The sequence below is a fragment of the Penicillium vulpinum genome, assembly GCF_028829585.1.
Source record: "Penicillium vulpinum strain IBT 29486 chromosome Unknown utg000003l_segment0_segment0, whole genome shotgun sequence".
Lineage (NCBI taxonomy): Eukaryota > Fungi > Ascomycota > Eurotiomycetes > Eurotiales > Aspergillaceae > Penicillium > Penicillium vulpinum.
The window spans coordinates 2659014-2671189 of NW_026643243.1; the positions used below are offsets into that span (position 1 = coordinate 2659014).

The following is a 12176-nucleotide window of genomic DNA, read 5'->3' on the forward strand; positions in this document are numbered from 1 at the left end:
CAGCCCCCTTTTTCTTTTCTTTTTGGAAAATAATTCTAGGTACACACACACCCCCCCCCTTCTCCCCGATTTTTTTTTCCCCTATCGCGACAATTCGACCCCACTGAAGATTAAGAAAGGCAACTGACGACGTTTATCATCTAGGGGATCTTAATTCGCAGTTTTACATATCCTAAATCTTCCGGCTTTCGCAATGTGTAAGCTATCCCACTTGACCAGGAGACGCAAACAATCTCGAAGCTCTTCCCCGGATAAGATACTGATAGGTTTTAAAGCTTCGCCACCTGCGAGCAGCTCTCCCGTCGCGTCTCCAGTCACGTCCCAGGACTCTCCCTCCCCCAACAACGGCATGGATGCGCCTTACGTCGAGCGTAGCAACCCCATGGGCTCCGGTATCGCCCAGACAGTCACCTCCCGCGACCCCAAGGCCGCAGCTCAGGCCGCCACTGACATGAAGAACGTTGTTCGTCGTAAGCTGACTGGCTATGTTGGTTTCGCCAATCTTCCCAACCAGTGGCACCGCAAGAGTGTCCGCAAGGGCTTCAACTTCAATGTCATGGTTGTCGGTAAGTTAGACAGGTGACAACATTGCATGAACCAAGCTCATACCCACCAGGTGAATCTGGTCTCGGAAAGTCCACTCTTGTGAACACTCTGTTCAACACCTCGCTCTACCCCCCGAAGGAGCGCACCGGTCCCAATGCCGATATCATCCCCAAGACCGTGTCTATCCAGTCGACCAGTGCCGACATTGAGGAGAACGGTGTGCGTCTCCGCCTGAGCGTGATTGATACCCCCGGCTTCGGCGACTTTGTCAACAACGATGATTCATGGCGCCCAATTGTCGAGAATATCGAGCAGCGCTACGACACATACCTGGAGGCCGAGAACAAGGTCAACCGTAGCAACATTGTCGACAACCGTATTCACGCCTGTGTCTACTTTATCCAACCTACCGGTCACTCCCTGAAGCCCCTGGATATTGAGGTGATGCGCCGCCTGCACACCAAGGTCAACCTGATCCCCGTTATTGCCAAGGCTGATACCTTGACCGACGATGAGGTTGCCCTTTTCAAGCAGCGTGTATGTCATTGGAAGCCCCTTTTAATTCGTTTGAAACTGTGAATACTGACTTGTCTAGATTCTTGCCGATATTGAACAACACTCCATCCAGATCTTCGAGGGCCCCCGCTACGAGCTTGACGACGAGGAGACCATTGCCGAGAACCAGGAGATCATGTCCAAGGTTCCCTTCGCCGTTGTTGGTGCCAACTCTGAGGTGACCACTGCTGATGGCCGTCGTGTCCGTGGCCGTAGCTACCCCTGGGGTATCATCGAGGTTGACAACGAGGAGCACTGTGACTTTGTCAAGCTGCGCCAAATGCTGATCCGCACCCACATGGAGGAGCTTAAGGAGCACACCAACAACTTCCTGTACGAGAACTACCGGTCCGACAAGCTCACCCTTATGGGTGTTGCCCAGGACCCCAGCGTCTTCAAGGAGGTCAACCCTGCCGTCAAGCAGGAGGAGGAGCGTGCCCTGCACGAGCAGAAGCTGGCCAAGATGGAAGCCGAAATGAAGATGGTCTTCCAGCAGAAGGTCGCCGAAAAAGAAAGCAAGCTCAAACAGAGCGAAGACGAACTCTATGCCCGGCATCGCGAGATGAAGGATCAGCTGGATCGCCAGCGCGGAGAACTTGAGGAGAAGAAGGGTCGCCTCGAGACCGGACGCCCTGTCGAAGAGAAGGGCAAGCGAAAGGGCTTCTCGCTTCGCTAAATTCCATGATTCTGCCTATACTTCTGGCAACTAACTGATCTCACTCTCGTTCCCTTTTTTTCCCTTACAACTTGTCACCCATCACACTCTCTTACCATCCCATAACGCAACTGCTTTCTCACTGGATGGGCCCACGCATCGAAAAAAGAATGGGGTTTTTTTTCCTTACCGATTGATTGATAATACGATCCTGCGAGGGTCAGCCTGGGACCTTTCACTTCTTGTGATGTACTTTTTGCTACGCCATATCTTGTCTTGCCGCTTTTTTGTGTGCCCTATTACCCGCTCATTTCGTTATTTTCTTAGTGTTTGGGACATTTGGCTGTTCACCGCCTGTCCGTTGTGTTAGTCAATTCAGCGCTTCAGCTTTAGATTTTTCAAGTTCAAGTAAACGGTAGACAGTATATAGAGTAACTTGCAGACGGATAACGGTAGCTTGTGTAAGTAGCAGCTGATTAGAACGTACGTTAATATTCGATCTTATCAAGGCTTAGGAAAGAATCCAAACGTACCTTTTAGAGTAGAGAATACGCTTTCATGTTCTGTTCCATCAGACAGAATAGAGGACTCAATCTTCTCCCATAGAGACATGAAAATGCCATTTGCCAACCTATCCATGGCCACAACTTGGTCTAATTCACAGACACTGCGGCGTATCAACGAGTTGATGACCTTTTTTCATGCCTTCCAGCATTTTATTGGTTGTCAATGATCCAACTTTAGGCTAGTAACACTAGTCACACTTCGCCATTATGCACATAGAGGCACAGATCAGAGCCCAATATTTCGGCAATGCGGATGGAGTACAGAGTACGGAGTACTCTGTACTAAAATAATGGACTTCCCACTCAAGGTCACGCAACTGAGCAGGAGCAAAATCTATTTGGAAGCTAGGTACTCCTTCTCATATTTCTCTTCTTAGTTACGACCCAATTTATATCACATATTATAAGTAGTGTCAATACCTGGGGGTGAGGTATGCTCAGAGATATACATCAGTTAGTTTCTTCCCTATTGCAATGAACTCTTATCCTGTCCCCTTGGCTCAACAATATTTTATTTTAGTTGTTATGAGTATCATTTGCAAATTGATGATAAATTTTAATGACATTAAGTAAAGAAACACCGATATACAGTAGGGTTGATCAACAAATATATCCCAGAATTTCCCTTTTCTAAAATTTGCCCCTTTTGGGTTGAGAATGACTTTCCAAATAGAAATAGATCGTAACCTGACACTTCATGTGCCTGTTCGCGCCGGCTTCCATGATCACCATTTCCTACTAAAATGGTTCAACAATGCAGAAATGGATGCTTCAAAAGCTCACTGGCAGAGGATCGGGATTGTGGATCCTGCTGTAGCATTGATCAGAGAAAGGAGGCAAATTTTTCTCTATTTTCTGCACCAAAATCAGATTGCAGCCTTTCCCTGAGGTGAGCGGCAAAGCCAACATAGCCATTTCCAGTGGCCTGAGTGACGAGATCGCTTAAATTTGCGCGACATTCCTCATTAGTACATCCGAACGTCATCAAAGGAAAGAGTGGTTCATTTGTAGCAAGCTGGAATATCTGTTCGATTTAATGTTATAAGCTACCATAGCGAACCTTGAAATGGACCGGGATGCTCAGGTCACGAGGTGCCCAGGTGCCCAGGTGAGAAACAGTACTTACCAAGCAACCTAGTGCCCAGATATCAATTTTACTATCCAACGATCGCCCGTTAAGCATTTCAGGAGCTCTCATTCCGAAGGGAGTCATAGGAAGGGAGTTCTTATCATTCGATTGGAATGCTATTGTAGGCCATGCTATTAATGAGCCGTATCTCGAACTAGTCAATATGTGGTGCTTACCTCCGCCAAAATCGCCAATCTTAACCATCAAGCATGAAGCATTGGTATCATCTAGCATACCATAGGGTCGCTGGGAGATCATCAGATATTGTAGAGCACTCGAGTCCACTTCGATTCCCGGGAGCCAGCGAACGGGACTAAACTCTGGCGGCATAAGAACGTTCTGGAGCTTGATCTGGTTCGTGTTGAAAAGTATGTTTGCGGGGTGCAAATCTAAAGGGATGTTAAAAGAATGATTATTCCTCTATATCCCGTATATGACATCACTTACCACTGTGGATAAAATTCAGTTCATGAAGGAATTCCAAACCGAGGATAATCTGTGTAGATACAGTCCGCACAAACGTTACATCTCGAGCCTTACCACGTGCAGTCATTGCCTCACCATCAGACAGCATTGAAGGAAACACAAGACAGAGGTGTGAACCGTTCGGACCATTATGTGCGAAATGATCAAGAAGTGAAAGAACATGTTCCTTGCCGGGATGAGATATAGACAGCTGTGACAATTCAGTGAGAATGGATAGTTCCTTGCTCTTCTCCGATGCAGTAGCTTTGAGGATTTTTAACGTGACATCTCTCTGTAGCCTATGGAGATAGAGCTCAGAAATTGAAACAAGTTAGGAAGATACATGCTCTTACCGGTTGTCTTTTGCCAGCCATACGGTAGAAAATTGGCCATATGACCATTTACCGACAATCTCGTATCTCTGATTGAACAGATCTCCCAGATGCACGGGGTGATAGCCGCCAGTCTTGTACTACTCGACTGGCTCAACGACGTCGTAGATCCTCTCAAAACGACGCATGTCGATCGATGAGATAGAAGATGCGTGGTGGCGGTCATGAAGAAGTGAAAGGAAAGTAAAAACCCTGGCTAGGAGCTCAATATACATGTTATCTGAAGCGAGGGGTGGCAATCTTGGAAGAGGGAATAGGTCATGTGATACCTTCCGTGTTGCTACTATGTACGCACATCAATAAAGCAACATTCGAACCTTCTTGTTAGCAATCCGTACATCCTACATCGGTAGTTCTCTCTTACTACACCGATGCTCACGCCGGGGTAGACTGATCCAGTGGTAGCCTCACGCGGAACGGTCGAGTTTAGTACAAAGGACTTGGTCGCGTCTTTTGTGAACAAGACATCAACTTCTGCCTCGCCGGATGCTGCAAGGATATCGTGAATATATCGTGCCTCGGTAACGAACGGATTTCGGCATGTTTTGCGGACACGAATAATTACTGTCACAGGATTGGAACTCCGACGGGGATTTGTTCCATACCGAAAACAGTTCAAGCCAATCCAGTCATTGTTGTTGGAATAATGGGCCACGATCTCCTGCGCAAGGTTCTTCCACTTAGGGAAGATAGAGTGGCTGGACTCAACGGGTGAACAATAATTTCCATTGAACAAGTCTGTTTCAATGATCTCAACCGAGATTCCATGATGGCAGTGGCGTAGTAACAGTTGGTTGATCTCTCGTGCAGCTCGGTACCATAATTCTAGCTGGGGTCGGTTTGGCATTCTGATAAGCACTGTTGTGACTCGTTCAGGCTCAGGAGCAACCTTAGAATGTCTGCCTACAAGCCGAATGCCCTGATATTGTAGATGAAGATCACGCAAGACCTCTGTTGCATATCCTTCGATCTGATGCACAGTGGCGGAGTCATAATAAGATCTAGTTGTAATCGTGCGAGCTGGTAGTGAACATAGATACGGGCCGCCGGCGCGGAGTGGTGACTGTAGAAACCTCGCTTTATCAACGAGAACAGGCCCATCGAATGGAGAGGTGGATGATGTTGAACAAAAACCCATTGAATGGGCGCTCACTTGTGAAAAGGAGGATGTGGCAACTGATGGAGATGCCATGGCGAAAACTTTAAATTTGACGACAGGGAAATGGGTTCAGAGAGGAGAATTCAGTGATTGAATCAGCAGGTAGATGGCTGGCACAGGCGCAGGGTTGAATCAGAAGATGGAGGAGGAAGGATGGCAGAAGCGCAAGCAGGGTTCAACTTATATGAAAGGTTCTGTTCCGAAATCAGTATAAAGTTTGAAGAGTAGTCTAGAGGAATTTTAGGTCCCCCGGTCTGCTAATATATATGTACATAGGTAGTTATGGCGTTTTATTTTTCATCTGAATACTGTATTTTTCCTTACTAAACAAATAGTACAACCCTGGAAAGTGAGCATGCTTTCACTATTCTCTCACTCTCTACTCACTTTCTCCTCTATAATCTGCGAGAAAAGTTCCGTAGTTATTCCTCCTATGAACAGATCTCTGTTTATTCAAACGGTGACCGCAAAGTACCGCTTGAATAATCATCCCTAATTCTAAGTAGAGAAGTCTATCTATTGTCAGGGCAAAATAAAGTAAGTATGTAGCCGTGCCATTTATCATAGCCGGTTTCAAGGATTCTCTATTTGAGGGCTGAGGTGGTCTTGTTGTGTTGGTCAACCATCCATGTTGTAGAGGGCTATAAAAGTCACGTGTTAAATATGACGTCACTTCTATATATTGCAACCCAGCAGATATGGCTGAGCGGTAAACGCTCGAGCGATATCTCACTCATCTGGGTGCATGGAGTCCCTCTAAGCTTACCGTTCAAAACTGGGCACGAGCCAAATTGGGGCATGGAGCCCCTCTATCCTCGGGGGGTTCCTAAAAGACGGGGCAGAAAACATCAATCCCTGCCCGGAATCATCTTTTTTTTTTTTGTTATTTGTGTTCGTTTGAGATCTTACATACCTTTCGTTCATGAGGGATACGGTCAGATTTATACATAAATTATCGTGTTGCCCGAAGGGGATTGTTGTTTGTTAGACTCCTTGTGTCCAAGAAAATGGACTTGTCTTTCTTTTATGGTATTATTAGGTCTACTATTCATTGAAGTGTTTATTCCACAGAGCGTTATTCCGTACAAAAAATACGGGGACACAAATAAACAACGGAATGGTTGAGGTTGGGGAACGCCTAGATATGTAGAAATCCTATAACAGATCAACTAACACTGCTTCTACCGACATTCGTCTTCTCCATTTTCGCTCAATACTTATTATTCCAACACTTGGGGAAGCACAACTGTACGGCAAAGGAACTAAAACCATGGTGAGCATTTCAATTGACCGATGATGATGTGGACATTTTTGTTATGGTACACATTTGGGACCTACCTGCTCCAAAAGCCACTGGTCCCGAGGGAAAAAAAAAAGAAAAGCACGCCTGCATCAAGGGAAATAAGGAACAGAAAATGAAGAGTATCAACTCCGGTTTACCAGGCCTCGGTGTCGAAGTTCTCAACCCCGAAGTACGAGGCAACGACTGTACGGTCCGAGAACTTGCGACCCGCCAGCGCCTTGAGAGCGGTGGTGGCGGACTCGGCGGTATCATACTTAATGAAGATTTTGCCAGCACCGTGTCCGCGGCGAGGGATCTTCATTCCGAGAATCTTTCCAAACTTGGAGCATTCCTCGCGCACATCTTCCAGGATTTCTTCGTAATCTTCGTCATTGAGGAGCTCGTCAAGCGTGACCATGTTGAGAAGCTGCAGGACCTGGGTAGTCTCAAGATCCTGAGATGTGGTTTTGGCGAACATCTGCATGGCATTCACGCCCATGTCGAGGCCCGAGGCTTGTGTAGTTCCAATGCTGGCAAGAACAAACTTGAGGGGGCGCTCGCCTAGTTCCATGCCGTTCAAACCTTCAACGGCAAGAGCAGTGTTGTTTGGGTCGATGTATTCATAAAATGCAATTCCCTGAGAAGTTAGTCGCACAAACATTGGACGATAGGGAGATGCTTAAACTTACCCGAGACTCTTCTGTAGCAGCATCCTTGACCAAGACAAATGACTTGAGCGGACCGAATGACGTAAGCAGCATGCTGAGAGGTTCCTCATTGATGTAGGTGGGAATATTAGAGACACAAATCTTGTTGGGCGAGTCGGGCACTTCGCTCAGCACAACGCCCTCTTGGACTGGCTGCGCTGCGCTGCCGTCGGGAACAATGTAGTCCTTTGGCCGGCGCACTTCAAGTCCCTTGTCTCCACTCTCTGCCATGGTAATTCCATTAAAGGCCAATGCGACTGTGGCATCATTCGGATCCTTGAACTCCAGAAGCGCGAATGTTTTATCCTCAGAAACTTGGGCTGAGATACAGGGGTCAACACTATGGATAACATTGAGACCATTCAACTGAAGATTGAAGAAGGCAATAACGTCATCGCCCGAGACACCGGATGGGATGTTATAAACGAAAAGCCGCTTCGCTTGACGAGAGTTAGAAGGCTTGAGGGCAGCGTTCTCGCTATCGCCAGTGGGAGGGTTCAGGAAGTCCTTCATGCGACTAGGGTCCATTGGCTGCTGGCGAGGAGCTCCGGGAAGAGGGAACATCCCTAATAATGTTAGACAATTCCACTAGCCCATAAGCTTCAAATACATACCTGAGATCTTGGCCTGTTCAGCTGTAACATTCTCGTAGCCAGGGGGCTTCATATCCCATTGAGTCAAACGACGTTTGCGGGTCAACACCGAGGGCACATCTGTCAGGTCAGGAGTAGGCTCCTTGCGCCGCGGGGGCGTGGCACTTCGCTTGCGCTCTCTTCTCTCACGTTCTCCACGATCTCCACGGTCTCCGCCACCACGTCCGCCGCGACGGTCGTCGAACAGGTCGCGACGGGGTCTGTCATCAAAGTCACGTCGGCGACCACCACCCCGGTCACCGCCGCCACGATCACCGCCGCCACGATCACCGCCGCCACGATCACCGCCGCCACGATCACCACCACCACCACCACGCTCAGCGCGGTCACCACGGTCCCACTCCCGATCATCACGGCGGCCAGAGTAGCGGTCTTCACGCTCACGGGCACGGTAGTCACGGCTGGTTGAGTATGAGTTCACTTCGCGCTCCCGACGGGAGTCAGCTCGGGATCCATGATGAGGCGAACGCGAGCGACGTCGTTCACCGCGATCAGTCCGATCGCCCCGTTCAGCTCCACGCTCAGCTCCTCGTTCCGCACCACGCTCAGCACCTCGGTCGGCAGCTCGCTCAGCTCCCCGTTCGGGCCTGTCACCTCTGTCTCGATCACGTCGTTCGTCGCGCTAGAATTGAGGTTAATCGCCGCGGTTGCGACCAAACATTGGCTTGTACTTACGAAGTAATCGCGGGAACGTCCAGAGTCTAGGAGATATTAGCATCTAAGTCAGGAGTAATTGTAAGGATAAGTACCTCTGGATGAGTAAGTGTCGCCGTTCATGTTGAAGTTGGTTGAGTAAATGAAGCTTCGTCGCCAGTGAAGGGGAAAACTCATGACCCGGAGCTGCAGGCGGTGAATGGCTCACCGCCACAATGTCGATTGGACTGCCGGCAGAGAAGATGAACATGGAGACAGGGACTCCGCGGTTTACTATTCTTAGTGTTTCAAAGATGTCTGTAGGTGCTTTGTGTGAATGGCATAAGCTGCCTTTGAGCTTGAGTGAGCTTTGTATTAACACTACCCTCAGGTGTGGCCAGTCTTTTAGGTTTGTCTACCAAATTCTCGGCCCCGTGGGTAGGAAACCAAACGACTGACCCTTTTTAGATGGCAGAACCTGCCAGAGAGTCAGGAATGGCGATGCGTTCTCTATGGCCACCTTCTATCGCTAAAGCAAGACTCGAATTTCTTGTATTATAGATCTGTGCAACCTCCTTCCAATACGTCTACACCTCCAACCTCCGACAATGACCATCTCGTGCGCATTATCAAACATTACTTCAATCTGACGCCAAATTTGACCGAACTTTACTCCCAATGGTCATTAAAAGACCCCAACTTCAAGAAAAAGGCCGCCCAATTCACTGGTATCAGGATCCTTCGGCAAGATGCCTGGGAAGCACTAGTGTCATTTATCTGCAGCAGTAACAATAATATTGCACGGATATCACAAATGGTGGAGAAATTATGCATACATTATGGAAAACCTGTGGCTACAATCGAAGGGCGCGCATATCATGATTTTCCTCCTCCAGGGGCATTAACTGGCAAGGACGTGGAAAGCAATCTGCGCAAGTTAGGGTTTGGATACCGGGCTAAGTACATCTATCAAACTGCGGTTATGGTATCCAACCGAGAGAAGGGCTGGCTAGACAGTTTAAGCAATCCTGAGTGTCCAGCATTTGGCGTGGACCCTAAACCCAGTGGCGAAATGAAACCAGAAGGTCGGGAGGGATATCGCGAAGCCCACGAAAAGCTTCTTGAGCTACAGGGAGTCGGGCCCAAAGTGTCAGATTGCGTCAGTTTAATGGGATTAGGCTGGGGAGAGTCGGTGCCAGTTGATACTCATGGTGAGTTCTCTTGATACTAGTATCTCCGATATGTCTCTAATCCTTTACAACAGTGTGGCAAATCGCACAGCGCGACTACAAATTTGGAAAAGCCTCAAACAAGAATCTGAACAAGACAACTTACGATGCTGTTGCCAATCATTTCCGCAAGCTTTGGGGCAAGGAAGCTGGATGGGCTCATAGTGTTCTTTTCACTGCGGATCTGCGGACCTTTGCAGACAAACTTGCTGCAACCAAGAAGGTTGATGTGAAAGTGAAAGTGAAAGAAGAAGAGTCTGGTGTCAAGGTCGAGACGAATGTGGCAACCGCACTCTCATTGAAAGTTCCCAAGGAGGAAGACGTTGATGTAAAAATCAAAGTCGAGGACTTAGATGGTGTCAAGAAGCCCAGCGACAGGAAGCGCAAGGAGGCCGAGACCATTGTTCCTGTCACTCAAACAACAGAGACACGGAGAATGTCCAAGCGACTAAGACGCTAAGGCCGTTAGGGACGAGAATTATTGTAACATTACTTTGATCGCAGAAAAATATCTGTAAATTTTATACTAGACATTACAAAGCAATCGAGTGATGTGGTAGAGGCACGAATTTACGATGGAAATAAAAGGCCAGTGCAATAAACATGTGCATTTGTATTCGGTAATTATAGCTATATCAACGATCGATGCCTAAAACCGTAGTTAGTATAACGGTCAAGCAACTCATAACAAATGTTGCGAAGTTGGAAAAAAGTGATCAGAAGTCCGATTAACTCATTGAGCTAGCATCCGAAAACACTAGCTCTGAAATAAGAGGTACCAGAAATAAGTATAACAAATGCGTTGTGTCATCATGTGGGAGGGTTGGGTATTGAGCAAAAAGATCTAGAACTGACCTGATGTTGACGGTGGCGAGAGGATAAAAGGCGTGTGTATACATTACAACTTGCACTCAAGTTGAACCAGAAAGCATTAATTCCAGTTAACTCAAGTGCAAAGTTGAGTTTGTTGGTTCTTGAAGTTGGAACGGAATAAGAAGAGAGAGGAAATGAAGTTTTATCGAAGAAAAGAAATAAGCGAAAGCGATCACGTGACCCCACACAGGCCCCATCTTTCCCGTCCACACTCACTCTCTCACAACTCTTGATTTTCGATCTTTCATCCACGCCGACAACCGACCAGTTTTCCTCCGCCGGACACATCACCAATCCAAAATGGGTCGTCTTCACTCCAAGGGCAAGGGCATTGCCTCCTCCGCCATCCCCTACTCTCGTACCGCCCCCGCGTGGCTCAAGACCACCCCCGACCAGGTTGTCGACCACATCTGCAAGCTGGCCAAGAAGGGTGCCACTCCTTCCCAGATCGGTGTTGTCCTCCGTGACTCCCACGGCATTGCCCAGGTCAAGATTGTTACTGGTATGAAGATCCGGAAAAAACGCGACCCTAGGAATTCGAGGATTGAAATTTTCTAACATTTTTTTTCCGCGCAGGTAACAAGATCCTCCGTATCTTGAAGTCCAGCGGTACGACTCCCTCCGCCCATATAATTACATCCTTCGGGTGAAGAGAGCGAACAATTTGTGCGGACAAACTTTTCTGGTTCGGTAAAAGAATCGGTGGTTTTGAAGTGCAAAATGCTCGTCTCTCTCCCCCGACAACTGGTCGCAGAAATGCATCAGCAATTAAGCCTCTGCTTGGTCAAGAATATCTAGACTGACAGAGAGATTGGAATACAGGCCTCGCTCCCGAACTCCCCGAGGACCTTTACTTCCTGATCAAGAAGGTAAAAACTTTTCCCCTCCCTTTTACCCTTATCTCCATTCGTGCAGAATATGCTAACCTCGAATTACCCAGGCCGTCGCTGTCCGCAAGCACCTTGAGCGTAACCGCAAGGACAAGGACTCCAAGTTCCGCCTGATTCTGATCGAGTCCCGCATTCACCGTCTGTCTCGCTACTACAAGACCGTCGGTGTCCTGCCCCCCACCTGGCGCTACGAGAGCGCCACTGCCTCCACCCTTGTCGCATAAGTGCATTTTGGGAGGATGAGTGGTTGACGGAGGGAACCCATCGGATCGTCGTGATCGTCGTATCTGGAGGGTCTATCTTCTGCTAGATACAACAAAAAAAGATTACGATTATTTGATACCCTGTTCAGGAATGCTCTAGGCTCCATTATTAGTAACTGTAGGTTCAGATAGTAGTTTTATAGATGATTTTTCAGCACCAATTGCCCAGGTGAGTATTG

General features: G+C 47.9%; 5 protein-coding genes across 5 annotated transcripts; 3 read left to right on the forward strand and 2 right to left on the reverse strand.

The window, feature by feature from the left end:
- Positions 1 to 193: 193 nt before the first annotated feature.
- Positions 194 to 1777, forward strand: aspB (septin AspB; the record flags this gene model as incomplete). Its single annotated transcript, XM_057253817.1, has 4 exons — positions 194 to 197; positions 276 to 566; positions 617 to 1083; positions 1142 to 1777. The coding sequence occupies 4 exons, from the start codon at positions 194 to 196 to the stop codon at positions 1775 to 1777; spliced, it is 1398 nt and encodes a 465-aa protein (XP_057107679.1).
- A 1368-nt stretch (positions 1778 to 3145) lies between these two features.
- On the reverse strand, positions 3146 to 5155 carry N7479_006122 (uncharacterized protein; the record flags this gene model as incomplete). The annotated part of the gene is made up of 6 exons (XM_057253818.1): positions 3146 to 3346; positions 3449 to 3582; positions 3628 to 3840; positions 3899 to 4215; positions 4270 to 4388; positions 4673 to 5155. The coding sequence occupies 6 exons, from the start codon at positions 5153 to 5155 to the stop codon at positions 3146 to 3148; spliced, it is 1467 nt and encodes a 488-aa protein (XP_057107680.1).
- Positions 5156 to 6903: 1748 nt separating this feature from the next.
- Positions 6904 to 8886, reverse strand: N7479_006123 (splicing factor u2af large subunit; the record flags this gene model as incomplete). Its single annotated transcript, XM_057253819.1, has 5 exons — positions 6904 to 7386; positions 7439 to 8022; positions 8071 to 8731; positions 8785 to 8810; positions 8859 to 8886. The coding sequence occupies 5 exons, from the start codon at positions 8884 to 8886 to the stop codon at positions 6904 to 6906; spliced, it is 1782 nt and encodes a 593-aa protein (XP_057107681.1).
- Positions 8887 to 8978: 92 nt separating this feature from the next.
- On the forward strand, positions 8979 to 10431 carry N7479_006124 (8-oxoguanine glycosylase OGG1; the record flags this gene model as incomplete). Its single annotated transcript, XM_057253820.1, has 3 exons — positions 8979 to 9151; positions 9211 to 9953; positions 10007 to 10431. 3 exons carry the CDS (start codon positions 8979 to 8981, stop codon positions 10429 to 10431), a joined length of 1341 nt encoding a protein of 446 aa, XP_057107682.1.
- A 713-nt stretch (positions 10432 to 11144) lies between these two features.
- Positions 11145 to 11958, forward strand: N7479_006125 (40S ribosomal protein uS15; the record flags this gene model as incomplete). Its single annotated transcript, XM_057253821.1, has 4 exons — positions 11145 to 11346; positions 11421 to 11453; positions 11667 to 11713; positions 11785 to 11958. 4 exons carry the CDS (start codon positions 11145 to 11147, stop codon positions 11956 to 11958), a joined length of 456 nt encoding a protein of 151 aa, XP_057107683.1.
- Positions 11959 to 12176: the final 218 nt, after the last annotated feature.